The sequence below is a fragment of the Panthera tigris genome, chromosome E2, assembly GCF_018350195.1.
Source record: "Panthera tigris isolate Pti1 chromosome E2, P.tigris_Pti1_mat1.1, whole genome shotgun sequence".
NCBI classification, from domain to species: Eukaryota; Metazoa; Chordata; class Mammalia; order Carnivora; family Felidae; genus Panthera; species Panthera tigris.
The window spans coordinates 35156723-35177890 of record NC_056674.1 but is presented as its reverse complement, the minus strand read 5'-3'; the positions used below and the strand labels follow the sequence as shown (position 1 = coordinate 35177890).

The 21168-nt window shown below is 39.3% G+C and overlaps 1 protein-coding gene across 8 annotated transcripts in view; it reads left to right on the top strand.

Moving 5' to 3' along the window:
* The window catches only part of CNOT1 (CCR4-NOT transcription complex subunit 1), a 101772-nt gene that overhangs the window by 18709 nt on the left and 61895 nt on the right, over positions 1 to 21168 (top strand). For all 8 annotated transcript variants that reach the window (XM_042969608.1, XM_007090232.3, XM_015541135.2 and 5 more), the window contains exon 2: positions 7207 to 7482. In XM_042969608.1, coding sequence (XP_042825542.1) covers positions 7381 to 7482 — 102 coding nt within the window. In that variant the 5' untranslated portion in view covers positions 7207 to 7380. The remainder of the gene's footprint in view (positions 1 to 7206; positions 7483 to 21168) is intronic.

The window sequence follows — 21168 nt, the reverse complement described above, 5'->3', positions numbered from 1 at the left end:
CAGTGAACAGCCAGTAACTTCTTCCTAGATTCAGCAATTAACATCTTACCATAATTCTCTGTTATTCATATATATATATTTTTATTGGAGTACAGTTGACACACCGTTACATCAGTTTCAGGTGCACAACATAGTGATTTGACAACACCATATGTTATTCTGTGCTCGCCACAAGTGTTGCTACCATCTGTCATTATACAACATTATTGCCATACCACTGACTATATTCTCTATGATATACCTTTCATTTTTGTGATTTATTCTATAACTGGAATCCTGTACATCCACTCCCCTTCACCCATTTTTCCCATCTCTATTCATATATTTATACTGAACTGTTTTATCTCAAATACTTGAGCATGCATCTCCTGCAAATTAAGACATTCTTGCATAGCCAAAGTACACCTAAAATTATTAAGTACTTTTATAATATCCAATTAATTAAAAAACTTTGCCTCAATATCTTTTATTTATTTAAAATTTTTAAACATTTATTTATTATTGAGAAACAGAGACAGAGTATGAACATGGGAGGGGCAGAGAAGAAGGGGAGACACAGAATCTGAAGCAGGCTCCAGGCTCTGAGTTGTCAGCACAGAGCCTGACGTGGGCTCGAAACCATGAGATCATGACCTGAGCTGAAGTCAGACGCTTAGCCGACTGAGCCACCCAGGTGCCCCTGCCTCAATATCTTGTATAAGTTTTTGTTTTGTTTTTTTATTTTATTTTTTAAATTTTGCACTTGAGAGAGCACACTCACACAGTGGGGGAAGGGGAGAGGGAGGGGTGGGTGAGAATCTTAAACAGGTTCCATGCGCAGGTCTCCATCTCACAACCCTGGGATCAGGACCTGAACCAAAATCAAGATTTGGACACTGAACTAACTGAGCTATCCAGGTGCCTCTTATTAATATTTTGAGGAATTTTCATACTGTTCTCCATAGTGGTGGAATCACTTTACATTCCCACCAGCAGTTCACAAGAGTTCCCTTTTCTCCATATCCTCTCCAGCACTTATCTCTTCTTGTCGCTAGCTGTTCTTAATGGTGTGAGATGATATTTTATTCTGATTTTGATATGCTTTTCTCTGATGAGTAGTGATGTTGAGCCACCTTTGCAGATACCTGTTCGCTATTTTGATGTAATCCTTGGGAAAATGTTCAGTTCCTCTGCTTATTTTTTAATTGGATCGTTTGTACTTTTTTAATATCTTTACTGAGTTGTTTGAATTTTTATTTTTGAAGTTTATTTTGAGAGAGAGAGAGAGAAAGAGAATGCACAGCTGATAAGGGGCAGAGGGAAGGAGAGACAATCCCAAACAGGCTCTAAGCCATCAGCACAGAGCCTAGGGCAGAGATCAAACTTGGAAACTGTGAGATCGGGACCTGAGCCTAGATCAAGAGTTGGAAGGAATCCCAACCAACTGAGTTACTCAGGTGTCCCTGTATGAGTTCTTATGTTAACCCTTTATCTGGTACATGTTTTGCAAATGTTCTCTCTAATTTTGTAGGTTGCCTTTTCATTTTGTTGTTTGTTTTGTTGTGCAGAAGCTTTTAATTTTGATGTCGCATTTGTTGATTCTTTTTCTTTTGTTGTTTGTACTTTTTGGTGTGATATCCAAAAACATCATTGCCAAGATCAGCACTGAAGAGCTTATTTTGTATGTTTTCTTTGTGGTATCAGGTCTTCTGTTTAAGTCTTTAATCCATTTTGAGTTAATTTTTGTGAGTGTGTAAGATAGAGGTCCACTTCCATTTTTTTGTATGTAAGCTTTCCAGTTTTCCCAGCAGCATTTGTTGAAGAGACTGTCCTTTCCCCATTGGTTGTTCTTGTCCCCCTTATCAGATATTAGTAAGCTGTATATACAAGGGTTTAGTTCTAGGCTCTCTGTTCTTTTCATCTTTGTGTCTATTTTTATGCTATACTGTTCTAATTACTGTAGGTTTGTAGTATAGTTGAAAATCAAGAACTGTGATGCCTCTGGTTTTTTTGTTCTTTCTCATGATTGTTTGGCTCTTGAGGGTCTTTTATGGTTCCATACCAATTTTAGGACTTTTTTTTTTTTTTTTTTCCTATTTATGTGAAAAATGCCATTGGGACTTTCATAGGGTTTGTGTTGAGTCTAGGTGGCTTTGGGTGGCATGGGCAGTCTAAGAGTATTAACTCTTCTAATCCATGAACACAGTGTCCTTCCACTTGTTTGTGTCATCTTTAATTTTTTTTTCAACACTGTCTTGTAGTTTCCATTGTATACTCTAGGGCTTTCATTAAACTCCATTAGGAAATGATGATTTTTAAAAAGCGTTTCTTCTGATAATTCCATTTGAAATATAGTATTTCAGGCCTTTAAGCTTTTTTTTTTTAAGTTTGCCTATTTTATTGATTTTTTTTGTTTTAAATGTTTATTTATTTTTGAGAGAAAGACAGAGCATGAGCAGTGGAGGGGCAGAGAGAGAGAGATAGAGGGAGACACAATCTGATACAGGCTCCAGGCTGTGAGCTTTCAGCGCAGAGCCTAACGCAGGGCTCGAACTCAGGAATGGTGAGATCGTAACCTAGGCCAAAGTTGGACGCTTAACCTACTGAGCCATCCAGGTGCCCCACGGCCTTTAAACTTTTATGTTTACCAGATTTTTTTGCACTGAATTTGGATTCCTGTTATTTGCTTTGCCCAATAATGTAAAAATAGTTTAAACTTTTTTATTAAAATGTTTTTAATGTTTATCTTCAAGAGGGAGGGAAAGAGATAGAGAGAGGGACACTGTGAGTGGAGGAGGGAGGAGGGGCAGAGAGAGAGGGAGACACAGAATCTGAAGCAAGCTCCAGACTCAACAGGCTGTCAGCACAGAGCCCGATATGGGGCTTGAACCCATTAACTGTGAGATCATGACCTGAACCAAAGTAGGACACTTAACTGACTGAGCTATCCAGGCACCCTGTAAACTTAAAAAAAAAAAAAAAAAAAAAAAAAAAATGTTTATTTACTTATTTTAGAGAGAGAGTGAGTGAGTGAGTGGGGGAAAGTCAGAGAAAAGAGGGAGACATAGAATCCCAAGCAGGCTTTGCACCATCAGCGCAGATCCTGACGTGGGGCTTGAATCCATGAACTGGGAGATCATGACCTGAGCTGAAGTCAACTAACTGAGCCACCCAGGTACCCAAAGTTTAAACTTTTTAATGAAATACTCTTGCTAACAGTAAACATGAGTCAAATTTCTTTGATTTCTTTTGGTCCTAAAAAATAGGGGTACTTTGGTGGTTCAGTTGGTTGAGTGTTCAACTCTTGGTTTTGGCTCAGGTTATGATCCCAGGGTTGTGGGATAGAGCCCTGCATCAGGCTCTGTGCTGAGCATGGACCCAACTTAAGATACTTGCCCCTCCCCCCACCCCTTCAAATAAGAAATAATACACACACACCCACACACCACTCTGCATTGTCCATCAAGGATGTACAGCATCTGTGTTCAGTAATTATTTGAAATAATTTGTTTTCATTGTGTCTTATGTAATCAGTTTGACACTCAGGTTTATTTCTGTTTGTATTTGGTTGTGTTTTTTCCTCAGGAAAATTTTTTTTTAATGTTTATTTATTTTTGAGAGAGAGAGACAGAGTGAGAGCAGGGGAGGGACAGAGAGGAGGAGACACAGAAGCAGGCTCCAGGCTCCGAGCTGTCAGCACTGAGTCGCGGAGTGGGTCTTGAACTCACAAACTGAGATTGTGACCTAAGCTGAAGTCGGATGCTTAACCAGACTGAGGCGCCCCTGATTGTAGTTTTTTTCTTAATTAAATTTCAAACGTGGAAGATAATCACGTGATTCAAAAGTCAAAAACATACAAAAAGGTATACTTGCTGAGTTTTCAGTCTGATTTGTATTCCTTCTACCCTTTTCTCACTCCTTATGGGTAACCATTTTGATTAGTTTGTGGCTTATCTTTCCTGTATATTTTTTGCAAAAAGCCAACTCTATATATGTCCACATATTAGAAGCAAAAAGTAGCATATATAGAAATAACAGTTTATTTTCTTATTAAAAAAATTTTTTTTAATGTTTATTACTATTATTTTGTGTGTGAGAAAGACAGTGCGAGTGGGGTAGAGGCAGAGAGAGGGAGAGACAGAATCTGAAGCGGGCTCTAAGCTGCCAGCACAGAGCCTGACATGGGGCTCAAACTCACAAACCTGATCATGACCTGAGCTGAAGTCAGATGCCTAACTGACTGAGCCACCCAGGTGCCCCTAGAAATAAGAGTTTAAAGGCTAGAATACTATATACATTGTCCAAGATATTTATTCGGTCACCAACTCCTAGCCATTCCTTTGCTATGACAGCTATTGCTGCACTGAATAATACTGTACATGTTGTATGTATGAAGGTCTGTAGATTTCTAGAAGGACTCTTTATTTAGGACTTAAACTTTTTTTTTTTTTAAGAGAGTGAGAGCGAGCGCACAAACTGGGGAGGGGCAGAGGGGAGAGACAGAATCCCAAGCAGCTTCCCGTGCTGTCAGCACAGAGACTGATGCAGGACCTGAACTCATGAACTGTGAGATCATGACTTGAGCCCAGACCAAGAGTTGGACGCTTAACTGACTGTGCCACCTAGGCGCCCCTCGGGGTCTTTTTGTAAATGGAATTTTAAGTGAAATCCTGTCTGTAACCACTATGGTTAAGGCCTTATTTTCTCTGCATTCTCTGCACATAGGAACGTAGATGTCTTTATTTAAAAGATGCAATCTTGCTGTTCATAGTTCCGAAGCTTTTCACTCAGTGTCATGGGTATTCTTTTATGTTAACACTTAGAAGATTAACTGTAATCCACAGTGCTTGGTATTCCTTAGATTGGATGCACAAGAAACAATTTGTAGTGTTCAAGGAGGAGGAGTCAGCAAAAGAGACTGAGAAGGAGAGACGAGTGAAAGTACATTTTAGAAACAAAGTAATGTTTGGAGGGACGGGTCAGGTTTTTTTTCTTTCTTTTTTTTTTTTTTTAAAGATTTTTGCCAGCTAGGGTGATCACATGTCTTGGTTTACACCTGTTGTCTGGTTTAACTGGTTACACCCTTTACTTTCAGAAGTGTTTTGGTTTGGTTAATAAATTATGTTGTCATTCTAATCTAATATAAGGGATTGGAATCGGTCATAAATGCATTAACTTGTTCATATAATGAAGATTGGGTTTTTGAAACTTGGATTACACCAGTGTTTTATTGTATAGCAGTCTTTAGATGTTAACGTGAAAAAGTTGTACCCTTTACCATGAGGCTTTTATCAGAAGAGATGGTGTAGTCAAAGTACCAAAACCTCAGTCTTATTAGAGGAATTCTGAGAAGGTCATTCAGTATTTGTTTTGCTGTACCATATCATAAGTAAAATAAAATTTGTGCTGTCCCATGGGTAAAATAATAACTGAAACAGGCTGGGGTGCCTTGGTGGCTCAGTCACTTAGACGTCCAGCTCTTGATTCAACTCAGGCCATGATCTCACACTTGACGAGATCAAGCCCTGTGTGGTGCTCTGTTGACAGCACTTAGCCTGCTTGGGATTTTCTCTCTCCTTTTTTCTCTGCCCCTCCCCTGCTCTCTGTCTCTGTAAATAAATAAACATTAAAACACTTAAAAAAAAACAGGCTGCCATAGTATCTGTTCCATGGTAAAGTTATTCTGTTCCTTTGTATCAGCCTTTTAAAAAAAATGTTTATTATTTTGAGAGGGAAGAAGAGAGCACACAAGTAGGGGAGGGGCTGAGAGAGAGGAAGAGAGAGAATCCCAAACAGGCTCTGGGCTGTTAGGGTGGAGCCCAATGTGGGGCACCATGTGGGGCTTGAACTCACGAACTGAAGTGAATGGTGAGATCATGACCTGAGCCGAAATCAAGAGTTGGACGCTTAACAGACTGAGCCACCCAGCGCCCCTAATCTTTGTGAATTCTCTATATCTTACCTGGTGAGTTCTGATTGTAATAAAATTAAGAGCCGATTTTATAGAACATGAAGCTTTGCATAAGTTCAGCTCCTTGTATTGAAAGATTTTTGTATTTCAGCAGCAGTACTTGGTGAATGCTTAAGAAGAACGTGTGGGGGCAGCTGGGTGGTTCAGTCAGTTAAGTGTCTTGACTCTTGATTTTGCCTCAGGTCAAAATCTCAGTTTGAGATAGAGCTCTGTGTTGGGCTCTGTGCTGCCAGTGTGGAGCATGCTCAGAATTCTCTCTCCCTCTCTCCCTCCCCTGCTTGCACACTCTCTTTCACAATAAATATTAAAAGAAGCTTATGTGTTTTTTGTTTTTTGTTTTTGTCATACAGAATAGTTCCTCTGACTCAGCTTGTGGTTGGAATTAAACTGATAAGCATCCTGTGATTTTAGCTATACTGCTGCTTTGGGCTTTCCTTTCTAGATTTTCCTAATAAAATTTTCAACACTGTGAGAAGGAATTTGGGTTATGGAGTCCTTATTTGCCTTTAAGACAACCATTCAAATACCTAAAACATAGATCCTAAGGTACAACTTTAAGACCAAACCATCTGATTCTGTAGCAGTCTATAAGGAGTAAAGTTAATAAATGGGGTCTTGTAAATAGGTTGTAGATAGTGTGGGAAGAGAGACTGAAAATGTCAGATGAGTGTTCCTTTCCATCTATCCTAATTTTAAGTACGTTCCTGCTGTTCCTAAGGGTATAGTATAAATAATCATTTTGAAGTAGATAAAATAGAAATCTCAGATATTATAGGTTGTCTCGCTAAACAAACTTTTGGGGGGGGGTTTCTTTTTCTATTGGCCCTAAGTTTCAAACTTGGCATTGTCTATAAATAGTGTTTGAGACATTTTAATTTTGTTTTTCCTAAGTCCTTAGTGGTATTTCAGGTATTAAGATGGAGAGATGATGGTTGTTTAACTCCTTTTTCCCTAAAAATAAAAACTAATTTGGGGGCACCTGTGGGTGGCTCAGTCGGTTAAGTGTCCAACTTTGGGTCATGATCTCAGGTCATGATCTCACCGTTTGTGGGTTTGAGCCCCGCGTCGGGCTCTGTGCTGACAGCTCAGAGCCTGGAGCCTGCTTTGGATTCTGTGTCTCCCTCTCTGTCTCTGCCCCTCCCCTGCTCACACTCTGTCTGTCTCTGTCTCTCAAAAATAAATAAATGTAAAAAACAAAAAAACTATTTGAAAATCTGAAGTGTTTTCTTCTTTTTTTTTTTTTTTTTATAACACAGGTGCCATGTTTCAGAACAGAGTAATACCCCTGGTAAAGAAGAACTGAAGACACTGCACAGACATCAGATATAGGCTAATTACAAAGAAAGCATTAACCTGCCTCTGAGGTGACTAAAGGGGAATAATGGTGATTTTGCGCCGGGCTCGGCCGCCTGCTTCCGCCCCAACCAGCAATGAATCTTGACTCGCTCTCGCTGGCCTTGTCTCAAATCAGCTACCTGGTGGACAATTTAACCAAGAAAAACTACCGAGCCAGCCAGCAGGAAATACAGCATGTAAGTAAACTTAGAAAACAAGTACCAGTAAAGGAATGAGTATGTAGTGGAAAGAAGGTTCTCTGCAGCTTTAATACATAAAAGAGATTTATCCCAGTCCTTTTTTTGAGGAGTCACAGATTTTAATTTTTCTATACAACTTATGAAATATTTTGGCCTACTCCCCATCTTTTCTAGCTACAGTTTGAAATTGAGGTATACTTTACAAAATGTAAAACTCACCCTTTTAAAATGTGCCATTTGGTAGTTTCCAGTAATTCACAAAATTACTTAATTATCACCATCTTTGAAAATATCTTCTTCATCTTTGAAAGAAATGCTTGACACTGTGAGCAGTTGCTCTTCCATTTCCTCCTCTCTCCAGCCGCTGGCAAGCACTAATCTTTCTGCTTTTATGGATTTGCCTTTCTGGACATTTCATATAAATGCAGTCTTACCAGATGTGGCCTTTTGTGTCTGCCTTCTTTCACTTATCACAGTACTTTCAAGTTTCATCCATGTTGGAGCCAGTGTCAGTACTTCATTCCTTTTTATGAATAATAATAATACTGTGTTAATATTATTCATAATAATGAACAATAGTCAATTCTATGAATAGTCCTCATTTTGTTCATCCATCCATCGAATATATTTAAATTTGTTTCCATTTTGTGGCTTTTGAGTAGTGTTGGCTTTCAGTTTTTGGGTGGATATTTGTTTTTAATTTTTTTGTAAGTTTATATATTTTGAGAGAGAGAGAGAGAGAGAGAGACAGACAGCGTGAGTCTGGAAGGGTCAGGATGAGAGGAGAGGAGAGAGAGAATCCCAAGCAGGCTCTGCGCTGTCAGCTTGGAGGATGATGTGGGGCCCGAACTCCTGAAACCATGAGATCATGACCTGAGCCGAAACCAAGAGTTGGATGATTAACTGACTGAACCATCCAGGTGCCCCTGTTTTAAATATTTAGTATATACTAAATAATGGAATTTCTAGGTCATGTGGTAACTCTAAATATCTGAAGAACTGCCAGACTATTTTCTAGAGCACTGGACCACTTTTCAGTTCTACAAGCAATGTAGAAGGGTTCCAATTTTCCCTCCTCTTTACTAACACTATTCCCATTATAGGGAGTGTAAACAGGTATCTCATTTTGGTAATATAGATGATGTCGAACATCTTTCATGTGCTTATTTGTGTATCTTTGGAGAAATGTCATTTCAAATTCTTTGCCCCTCTCCCCCCCGCCCAGGTTTTGCCTTTGACTGCCGATTTTAAAAAGCTATTGTTTTCAAGTACAGGTTTGACTTATAGAGCATTTCATTCAATCTTTTTGAAAGTTATATAGTATACCTTTGTTTCAATGATGGTACCCCCTTCGCATCAATAAATCAAATGGCACTATACTTAGAATTGTATATATTGTTAAAATAAAACATACTAGTTGTGTGACAATAGGTAACTTCTCTGAACCTTATTTTCCTCACCTGCAAAATAAGAATAAAAATAAAATCTGCCTGACATCCTTGTTAGGATTAAATGCAATAAGTGGAGCACCTAATATGGTTCCTGTCGTAAGCATTATTTTTAAAAATGCTAATTCTCCTCTGCATAATAAATTACAGTTATTATATAAGTTAAGTAGTACACTAGTACAAGTTTGTAAATGAAGTAGGTGCCTAATTATTTGAGCTAAATCTAAGAATTAAGAATTGGATATGGAAACTTTTTTCTCTTTTGTTTTTGGAGTGTGTGTGTAGAAATCGTGGTTTGTTTGTTTTTAAAGTAGATTAATATAAGGGCACCTGTGTGGCTCAGTCAGTTAAACGTCCGACTTTAGCTCAGGTCATGATCTTGTGGTCCGTGGGTTCAAGCTCCGTGTTGGGCTCTGTGCCGACAACTCAGAGCTTGGAGCCTGCTTCAGATTCTGTGTCTCCCTCTTCTCTGCCCCTTCCACACTCTGTCTCCCTCTCAAAAATAAATAAACATCAAAAAAAAGTGAAAAAGAAAATAGTAAAATACTTCTCATCCTTTTTTATATGGTGGTGTATGATAGTGTTCTACATCTTGGTTTTTTTTTTTTTAATTTACCAGTCTCTTTTAGAAATTATTTCTTAATCCAAACATGAAAAGTTTCTTCATCCTTTTAAAAGGCTGTATAGGAAACCATCGTATTGATGAATTGTAATTTATTTCACTATTGAGGTACATATAGGTTTGGTGTGTGTGTGTGTGTGTGTGTGTGTGTGTGTGTGTGTGTATATCCATCCTATCGACAATGCTGTTATAAGATTGTTTTTTACGTGTGTGTTAGTTGATTTGTAGGATAAATTCTTAGAAATTCAAGCTTGGGCAACTCTTCTACTTAGTTTTGTTTTTTTTTCCCCTTTCATTTTTTTTATGTTTATTTATTTTTGAGACAGAAACAGAGCCTGAGTGGAAGAGGGGCAGAGAGAGAGGGAGACACAGAATCTGAAGCAGGCTCCAGGCTCTGAGCTTTCAGCACAGAGCTTGACACAGGGCTCAAACCCACGAACCATGAGATCATGACCTGAACCGAAGTCGGACGCTTAACCGACTGAACCACCCAGGCACCCCTTCTACTTAGTTTTCTAATGGAAAGCTCAGTTCTTGGAATTACTCAGTTCCTATTTGCTTTTTTTTCTTTTCATGTAGTATTTCAGTGTATGTAGTACACTGAAATACCAGCACATTTGTATGCTTACAGGACTTAATGCATTTGATGCTACTTTGATGAATTAACGGTGCTTAAGTTCATTTTTCTAATACCTTCACAGGTCCTTCTAGTACAGAACAAAATTCAAGCTTCTCAGTCTGAGTTTCAGGACCCTTTATGTCATTCTAAATCCTGAAATTCTCATCTTTGAAGAATCCAATCTAATAACACTTCATCAGTGAAGACTTAACCCCTTTTTTCTTTTATTTGGATTAATTCTTTAGGATAAATTCTGAAAGCTGTGCTGGTCTGTGACCTAAGAATTTGATGGAACTACTATTTAAGCATCTGCTGTGTACCATGTGTTATTTATTTTTTTAGTCATTTTTTAAAAGTTTACTTAGAGAAAGCTCCAATGGGAGAAGGGCATAGAGGAGAGATTCTCTTGTGATTTGATGTGGGGCTCGAACTCACAAACTGTAAGATCATGACTTGAGCTGAAGTCGGATACTAGATTGAGCCACCCAGGTGTCCCTAGTCAACTTTTTATTGAAGTAATATGTATATACAGAGCGGTTCACAAATCATAAATATGCAGATGAGGGGTGCCTGGATGGCTTAGCCGGTTAAGGGTCCCGCTCTTGATAACGGCCCAGGTCAAGATCTCATGGTTAGTGAGATCGAGCCAAGCATCTGAGATTGAGCCCTGTGTTGTGCTCTGCACTGACCGTTTGGAGCCTGCTTGAGATTCTCTCTCTGCCGCTCCCCTGCTTGCACACTCTCTCTCTTAATAAATAAACTTAAGAAAAAAAAAAGACACAGGGGTACCTCAGTGGCTAAGTTGGTTAAGCATCTAGCTTTGGCTCAGAGCGTGATTTCAAGGTTTTTGAGTTCAGGCCTCGCATTGGCCTTGCACTAGTGGTGTGAAGCCTCCTTGTGATTCTCTCTCTCTGTCTCTTTCTCTCTCTGTCCCTTCCCCACTGGTGTACTCTCTCAAAATAAGTAAATTTAAATTTTTTAAAAAATTAAAGAAAAGTAGACGAATATTCATAAAATGAATATAAATCTGCATAACCATGCAGATCAAGAAAAATGGTAACATCTCAGAAGCCTCTTTTTAAGGTACTGAACATATCATTTATGACCCAGCAGTTCACTTCTATGTATACAATAAAACAAACTCATGTGCATGTTCATCAGAAAACATGTATTGCAATAGCCATGCTGGAAATAACCCAATCGTCTGTCAGTAGCAGTGAGATTATTACATGAAACAACATTGATCTTACGGTGTTGTGTGAAAAATGGTAAGCATTATGTCAGTTCACTCGTTGTTTGTGCATACTCCGTTCTGTTACCATTTCTTCCTAGCAACTGTTCAAACACTTGTAATGGTGCAGGTATTATTTTTGATGTGATTTTATGTCAGTTTTCACCTTCTCCTCATAGTCATGCAGGGTAGGTATTACTCTCTTTACACGGAGTTTCAAAGACATTATTATTTTGCCCACTGGTACTTTCCCTGAAAATGGTGGCAAATGTGATTTGAATCCACAACATTCCTATGATGGATCTCATTCTGCATGGAAGACAAAGAAGTAGGAGATAATTAGACTGGATTGGAAGGTCTTCTAGTTCAAAGTTTGGCTGTCCCAGACAGCCCCTACTCTAAAATATCTTTCACTGTGTTCTCAGTGTGACCTTTGTAAAATGTATAGCTGTGGTCTCTTTGTTGTTTTAAAATCTTTAGTCTGTCTCTGTCCTATCCAGTTAGAAACTCAGACTCCTAGGCTTGGCCTGTGTTGCTCTTCTCTGGAAGCACGTAAGAGGTAGTTTGGAATGCAAGTTACTTACAAGGTTTCTACACCTGTAGTGGAGGGAGACCAATTGGAAACAGAATTGGGCAGAAGGAGAACTGTGGTGGAAATGTTGGCAAACTGTGTGGGAAGTTTGGGAACAGATCTCAAAGTTGTCCCACGGTGTGCCCAGATGGCCAGGCCTTTATATCCCTTATGTTATCTCTTAATATATGAGAGCTAACCTTAGGCAGAGCTGTCCCATGCAGCCGAGACAAACTCTGAGGGACCTGACTGCCAGCGTGAGTGCAACTTCCTTGAAGTAGGGAATCTGATGGTGCAGTGTGTCACTTCACCCCAGCAAGGCTCTGCCTGAACTGGTCAGCTTAATACTATACTATAATTGGTTTGATTATCTTGCCTACTCTCAAGACCTTGAGTTGTGGAACTATTCTCTAGTTTTTATCTTTATACCTATAAATGCAATCGGGATGAAAGAAGGAATAAATTATTTAGTGATTGGTTTTTTAAAGAAGATTAGATTATTTTTTAAAATTCATTTTATTGGAGCGTCTGGGTGGCTCAGTTGGTTAAGTGTCCGACTTTGGCTCAGCTCATGATCTCACGGTTTGTGGGTTTGAGCCCCATGTCAGGCTCTGTGTTGATAGCTCAGAGCCTGGATCCTGCTTTGGATTGTGTCTCCCTCTCTTTCTGCCCCTTACCCACTCACACTCTGTCTCTCTGTCTTTAAAAAGTTAATTTAAAAAATTAAAAAAACAAAATTCATTTTGTTTATTTTTTTAAGTTTATGTATTTTGAGAGAGAGACAGCAGGAGTGGGGGAAGGGCGGAGAGAGAGAGAGGGAGACGGAGGATCCCAAGCAGGCTCTGTGATGCCAGCGCAGAGTCCGACAGAATTCACCCAACTTTGAGATCTTGACCTGAGCCTAAAACAAGAGGCTGAAACTCATCCAACTGACCCACCCAGGTGCTCCTCCTCCTTTGTTTGTTTATTTATTTTGAGAGAGAGACAGTGCAAGTGGGGATATTTTCTCTTTTCTTTTTTCTTTTCTCTTTTCTTTTCTTTTGAGAGAGGGAGCAGTGGGGGTGGGCAGAGAGGAAGAATCTTAAGCAGGCTCCACGTCCATCGTGGAGCCAGACATGGGGCTCAATCTCCTGACGGTGAGATCATGACCTGAACAGAAATCAAGAGTTGGACAGTCAGCCGACTGAGCCACCCTGGTGCCCCTTAAAAGATTGTGGGGCTCAAACTCACAACCTTGAGATCAGGAGTCGCAGGCTCCACCAGAATGAGCCAGCTAGGTGCCCCACTAATTAATTTTGAAGATAAATGTTAGAATGGTTGGCCTAATGACTGAGGTTTTCACAATGTCTACAAATTTTTCTCAGACAAGTAAATTTTGTGTCTTCAATAGTATTTTTGCAGGGAGTGCCTCTCTCCCTCTGCCCCTTCCCTGCTTGCGTACGCTCTCTCAAAATTGATAAACTTAAATAGTATCTTTACAGACAGCCTCCTTCTGTTATTTCAGAATGATTAGTAATTTAGAACTGATGTGGAAGCAGCATTCTAATTTTTGGTTCTTGATTGCTTTTGGTGATTGGTAAAGGCTTATTGTATTCTTGGATGCTTAGTATATTTTACACTTGCTGTGTTGTGGCTTAGTCTGAGCAGCCTTAATAGCTTGACTAGGATTGTTTTCCCTTTGTTGTTTCTCCTGGGGACAAGCGGATAAAGGATTGTTCATTGAATTTATTAGATATATGGGTTCACTAGATGTGTAAACTAACTAGTACTACCATTTTATAGATGAGAAAACAGGATTGGAGTTTGTCTCATCAGTCAGGATGTATGATATTCTTTAAAGATTAACCCTTGTAGTTCTTTCCTTTAAATTCATCATTGTTGGGACGTGTGGGTGGCTTAGTTGGTTAAGGTTGGACTCTTGGTCCTGATTTCACACTTCATGAAATCGAACCCCATGTTGGGCTCTGTGCTGACTATGTGGGGCCTGCTTGGGATTCCATCTCCCCCTCCCTCTCTACCACTGCCCTGCTTGTGTGCTCTCTCTCTCAAAAACAAACAAAAAACCATAAAGGTAATCATTGTCGTTATGTGAAAGAAATTATATAAGTAAAATAGAAAAAAATACACTAATTTTTTTAATTTCTCAGCTTAACGTTTCTGAATATTTCACTTTTGTTTTTGGGTTAAAAATACTGATGCTATAAAAATATTTTATGCCTTCGGGTGCCTGGCTGACTCAGTTGGGGAACATGTGATTCTTGATCTTGGGGTTGTGAGTTTGAGCCCCATGTGGGGTGTAGAGATTATATAAGTAAAAATTTAAAAAAGTATTTTGTATCGTGTCCTTTAAGATCTAGAGTTTCTGTAAATATAATTTAAAAATTGTATTAAAATTTCAAGTGTACTTTTAATATGTGATATAAAATAGATTTTAAAATTTATTAAGTGAATGAAACTTACACCAAGAGTTTTATTAAAGATAATCTCAAGCGCAAGAGTAGAACAGTATAATATAATCTTCCCAAATCTATCATCCTTATTTTAAGTCATGACTAATCTTGTTTCAGGCTTTTTTTTTTTTTTTTTTTAATTTTTTTTGAGAGAGAGAGAGAGAGAGCACACGTGGGGGAGGAGCAGAAAGAGAGGGAGAGCGAGGACCCCAAGCAGGCTTCTCACTGTCAGTCCAGAGCCTGACGAGGTGATAGGTGCCACGAACTGTGGCATCATGCATGACCTGAGCTGAAATCAAGAGTTGGACACCCTACCAACTGAGCCACCTAGGCGCCCCCATTCTTCGGTTTTAAAACTTGTCTCATACATAATTTTATTTATATATTAATTTAAACCAAACCATAATGCCACTGTCATATCTTTTAAAAAAAAAAAGCATAATTTCTAAATGTAATATCCAGTTAACACTCACATTTCCTGTTTGCCTCATCTAAAAAATCTCATATAACACGTGGGTTTGAATTAGGATCCAATAAAATAAACATTTGTTCAATTGGCCCTCATTAAAGATCTTTTAAAATCTTTGGTTTTCCGGGGTGCCTGGGTGGCTTAGTCAGTTAAACATCAACTTTGGCTCAGGTCATGATCTCACAGTTCCTGAACCCACAGCATTGGGCTCTCTATTGTCAGCGCAGAGCCTGCTTCGGATTCTCTGTCCCCCTCCCCACTTCTTAAATAAATAAAAACTTTAAATCAGATTGTCTTATAGCTACCCAGTGTGAGTTTTGCTGATTATAGCTCCAGGGTGATGTTTAACATGTTCTTTTGTCTCTTGTATTTCCTGTAAATCAGTAAATTTAGAAGCTTAACAGATTAGGTTTTTTCTTCCCTTAAAACAGTTTTAAAGGTAGTAGTATATACTTTTCATCAGGAGGTTTGCAGTGTCTGGTTGCCTCTATTTTTGTGATTTTTAGTAGACTTTGTTCATTGATTAGATTCATTTGTTCAGGATTGCAAAATGATGGTACTCTTGTTATGCATTCTTGAAATAGTTCTGTAAAAAGAAACTTGCTGTTACCAACTCTATGGTTATCTGAGGTACAGTTTATAAAAGAAGGGCAAGATTAATGTTTGATTCTGTGTTTATTTGCAAGTTTTCAAAGTGACTCGTTTCCTGGCTTTTGAACATGACTGTGAATATGAGTTTTAAAAAAAAATTTTTTTAATGTTTGTTTATTTTTGAAAGACAGAGTCAGAGCACAGGCAGGGCATGAACACAGAGAGAGGGAGACACAGAATCTAAAGCAGGCTCTAGTCTCCGAGCTGTCAGCACAGAGCCTGATGTGGGGCTCAAACTCAAGAACTGCAAGATCATGACCCAAGCCGAAGTTGGACGTGTAACCAACTGAGCCATCCAGGCACCCCAAATAGGAGGGTTTTTTTAGCATTCTTAAGAACTCTTTTTTATTTGGGGGGTTGGGGGTGGGGGGAGGAAGAGCATGCAAGCGCATGTGAGTACGGGAGAGGGGCAGAGGGAGAGAATCCCAAGCAGGCTCTTTGCTGAGTGCAGAGTCCCAACGTGGGGCTTGATCTCACTACACTGGGATCATGACTTGAGCCGAAGTTGTATGCTCAACTAACTAAGCCACCCAGGCACCCCAGGAGCTCATATATTTTTAACTTTTGATGTATATGTTTTAGTATTAAAAATTTTTTTATTAACATTTTTTTTTTTCAACTTTTTTTTTTTTTTTTTTTTTGGGACAGAGAGAGACAGAGCATGAATGGGGGAGGGGCAGAGAGAGAGGGAGACACAGAATCGGAAACAGGCTCCAGGCTCCGAGCCATCAGCCCAGAGCCTGACGCGGGGCTCGAACTCACGGACCGTGAGATCGTGACCTGGCTGAAGTCGGATGCTTAACCAACTGCGCCACCCAGGCGCCCCAACATTTTTTAAATTTATTTTTGAGAGACAGAGCACGAGTGGGGGAGGGGCAGAGAGAGGGAGACCCAGAATCCGAAGCAGGCTCCATGCTTCAATCTGTCAGCACAGAGCCCAGTGCAAGCAGCTGATGATTGCTGAAGGTTGAGGTGGCTGTAGCAATTTCTTAACATTGATTGACTCTTCTTTTCATGGATGATTTCTCTGTAGCATGTGATGCTGTTTGGTAGTATTTAATTTGCAGTAGAATGTGTTTCAAAATTGTGGAGTCAGTCCTCTCAAGCCCTGCCTGCCACTGCTTTACTAAGTTGGTAAGTTGATAGTTGATAAACAAACTTCGTTGTCATTACAACAATCTTCACAGCATCTTCACCAGGAGTAAATTCCATCTCAAGTAACCACTTTGCTCATTTAAAAGAATCAACTCTTCATCTGTTAAAGTTTTTTTTTCTTAGAGAGAGAGAGAGCGAGCAAGCGAGCAAGCTGGGGAAGGGCAGAGGGGGAGAGAATCTTTTTTTTTTTTTTTTAAATGTTTTTTTTAATCTTTGTTTATTGAGAGAGAGAGAGAGACAGTGCAGGCAGGGGAGGGACAGAGAGAAGGAGGGAGACACAGAATCTGAAGCAGGCTACAGACTCTGAGCTGTCAGCATAGAGCCTGACACAGGGCTCGAACCCACGAACAGTGAGATCATGACCTGAGCTGAAATCAAGAGTTGAACACCTAACTGACTGAGCCACCCAGCCGCCCCTCATCTGTTAAAATTTTATCATGAGATTACAGTAATTCAGTTATATCTTCAGGCCGCACTTCCAGTTCTGGTTCTTGTGCTGTTTCTAGCACATCTGTAGTTACTTCTTCCACTGAAGTCTTGAACCCCTTAAAGTCATCTCCACGGACTGGAATCAACTTCTGTAACTCTTGTTACTTTTGATATTTTGACCTTTTCCCCATGATCACGAATGCTCTTCTTGGATGGCATCTAGAATGCTAATTCCCTTCCAGAAGGTTTTCAGTTTACTTTGCCCAGATCCATCATCAAGGATTATCATTATCTGTGGTGGCTGTAGCTTAACAAAATGTACTTCTTAAATAGTAAGACTTGAAAATCTGAAGGACTTCTGGGGCACTTGGGTGGCTCGGTCAGTTAAGCATTGGACTTCGGCTCAGGCCATGAACTTGCTTTCGTGAGTTTGAGCCCTGCATCAGGCTCTGTGCTGACAGCTCAGAGCCTGGAGCCTGTTTGGATTCTTTGTCTCCCTCTTTCTCTGCCCTTCCCCTGCTCGCACTCTGTCTGTCTCTCTCTCAAAAATAAAGATTAAAAAAAAAAAAAAAAGTCTAATAAAGGACTCTTTGATCCATGGGGCTGCGGAATGGATGTTGTGTTAGCAGACCTGAAAACAACAATAATCTCCTTGTATATCTCCACCAGAGCTCTTGGGTGACCAGGTGCATTGTCAGTGATCAGTAATCTTTTGAAAGGAGTCTTTCTTTCTGAACATTAGGTCTCAACAGTGGTTTTAAAATACTCAGCAAATCATGTTGTAAACAGATGTACTGTCCTGTAGGCTTTGTTCCATTTTTAGAGCACAGGAGGGTCAATTTAGCATAATTTGTAAGGACCCTAGGAGTTTTGGAATGGTCAGTGAGTGTTGGGTTCACCTTAAAAGTCGCCTGCTGCATTTGGCCTTAAGAGAGTCAGCTTGTCTTTTGAAGCTTTGAAGTCAGGCATTGACTTCTCTCTAGCTGTGGAAGTCCTAAATGGCGTTTTCTTCTTCTTTTTAATGTTTGTTTATTTTTGAGAGAGAGATAGAGGGAGGGAGGGAAAACACAAGTGGGGGAGGGGCAGAGATAGAGGGAGACACAGAATCCGAAGCAGGCTTCAGGCTCTGAGCTGTCAGCACAGAGCCCGACACGGGACTCAAACCCATGGACGGCGAGAACATGACGGCAAGATCATGACATGAGCTAAAGTCAGGACATTTCACCAACTGAGCCACCATGTGTCCCTGGCGTTTTCTTCTAATATTCTGTTTCATCTACATTGAAAAGTCTTTTGCTTAATGTAGCTGCCTTCGTTATCTGGCCAGATCTTCTGGATGACTTGCTGCAGCTTCTACATCAGCCTTTGCTTCACCTTGTGCTTTTATATTAGGGAGATGGCTTCTTTCCTTAAACTCCATGAACCAACCTCTGCTAACTTACCGCTTTTTTTCTGCAGCTTCCTCGCCTCTCTCAGGCTTTATAGAATTGAAGAAAAGTTGGGGCCTTGATCTGAATTAGGCTTTGGCTTAAGGGAATATTATGGCTGGTTTGATCTTCTGTCCAGGCCATGACAACTTCTTCTTTACCAGCAAGAAGATTCTTCTGCTTTCTTATCATTCATGTGTTCACTGGAGTAACACTTGTAATGTCCTACAAGAAACTTCCTTTTTTAGTATTTACAACTTGGCTAACTTACGCACAAGAGGACTGGCTTTTGGCCTGTTTGGACTTTGAATGTGCCTTCCTTAACTAACCTTAATCATATCTATCTTTTGATTTCAAGTGAGATATGTTTGACTCTTCCTTTCATTTGAACACTTAGGAGGACATTGTAGGATTATTAATTGGTCTAATTTCAATATTGTTTTATCTCAGGTAACAGGAGGGAAAGAAGGTGGGGGAGCAGCTGGTTGCTGTAGTAGTCAGAACACATACATTTGTTATGTTTGCTGCCTTCTATGGATGTAGTGCTTGGTGCCCCCAAACAATTACAGTAGTAACATCACTGATCACAGATCATCATAAGAAATACAATAATGGGAAAATTTGAAATATTGTGAGAATTACCAAAATGTGACACAGAAACAAGAATGAGCAAATGTTATTGGAAAAATAGCTTTGATACACAGTTGCAATAAACCTTCAATCTGAAAAACAAAAAAATATATCTTAAAATTGCTGTAGTGCAATAAAATGAAGTATGGCTATGTATCTTAGTAGAGATGTACCATCAAATTAACATTTTAAAGTTATTTAGAATAGTTCTTGATATAGTTACACCACCAACTGGGTATAGTATTGGATTCATTGTTTTCATATTACTTTCAATATTTAAGGAATATCTTTTACTTAATTAAAGTTTGCTTGGTAATGATGTAAAGTTTTTGTTCCCAAAGTTAAATATGTAAAACAACTTTTATTTAAAGAGCAATTTAATCTTACTAGAAATATATTATATATTGAAATGGATTCAGTTCTTGCTGCCTGTCCTTTTACTACAGTTTCTACATTCCCCCCAAATCTTCTATTTTCATTCATTTCTGTTTTGGCTGTAGATCATGGTCAGATTTGTTTCATTTAGAACTTGGGTGCTATTAATGGAGTTCTTTCATGCTTGAGAATGTTCTCATTTTTATTTAAAGTCCAGTTATAACTAATATGAAATTATTTCTTTAAGTTTATTATTTATTTTGAGAGAGAGTGTAAGTGGGGGAGGAGCAGAGAGAGGAATGAGAGAATGCCAAGCAGGCTCTGCACACTCAGCACAGAGCCTGACTCAGGACTCGAACCCATGAACTGTGAGACCATGACCTGAGCCAAAATCAAGAGTTGGATGCTCAACCGACTGAGCCACTTAGGTGCCCCTAAATATGAGATTCTTGAGTCAAGATTACCCCTGGTTTTATAAATATTGCTCCCCATTATTTTTTCCGCAACATGTAATGCCAAAGGTTCCCTGTCTTTCCTTGTTTCTCTCCTTCCTCATGCATTTTATTTTAGATAACTAACTTCCTACCAATATCTACTCCTAACCTCAGTATCCCTGTGAATTTTCTTTTAGAGTTCATTAACTTTATGTATATGCTGTAGCATTGGTTATTCTGCATCAGCCTTTCTTGTGCTGTGGTATACCTTTCAGTCTTCCCATTCAGATCTTTATTTGTTTCATGGATATTTTTGTTGCTTTCTTTGATTTTTTTTTTTTCCCATGTGGATTGTACTAGATTTTATGTGGATTGAAATAGATTGTTAGGTGATTACCTTTTCTGAAGGTTTTGCTTTTAAGACATTTTTGCTTTAAGACATAATTTGCTTTTAAGACATTTTTTTTATCTATATATATTTTTATCTAAACATTTGTTTATTTTTGAGAGAGAGAGAGAGAGCATGAGCAGGGGAAGGGCAGAGAGAGAGAGGGAGAGACAGGTCCGAAGCATGTTCCAGGCTCTGAGCTGTCCGCACAGAGCCCTGGGCTCGAACTCATGAACCGTTAAGATCGTGACCTGAGACTTTTGACCTGAGTCAAAAGTCGGATGCTTAGCTGACTGAGCCACCCAGGTGCCCTTGCTTGTTTTTAAATTTTTATTTTTATTTTTATTTTGAGGGAGAAAGAACAGGCAGGGGAGGGGCAGTGAGAGAGGAAAAGAGAGAATCCTAAGCAGCCTTAATTTTCTTAAATATGCAAGCTTGCTTTCATTTCCTTCTGTTCTCCTGTCTTTGAGCCAGTCTTTTGCCTTTTTCAGGACTTTTCCCCTTCAAAAATTAAAGCAGTTCTTAGAATTTCTTTGGTAGTATGAAATACTGTTTACTGAACTCTTCTGTATATTTGGGCAAGTCCTTTCAAATGTATGTTCTCCAACTGTCTTGTTTGTTTCTTTGGTCTGTTTATTTTACAGTTTCTTCCAGATAGGTGTCATGCTGAGTCTCTGGATTTTTGCTCATATTTGAATTAACCCAATTATTTACTCACTTGTAAACAATCTTGGGGATGCTTGAGGGCTGGGAAGTATGTTGGGGGTAGTCTGCCATTTGTTTT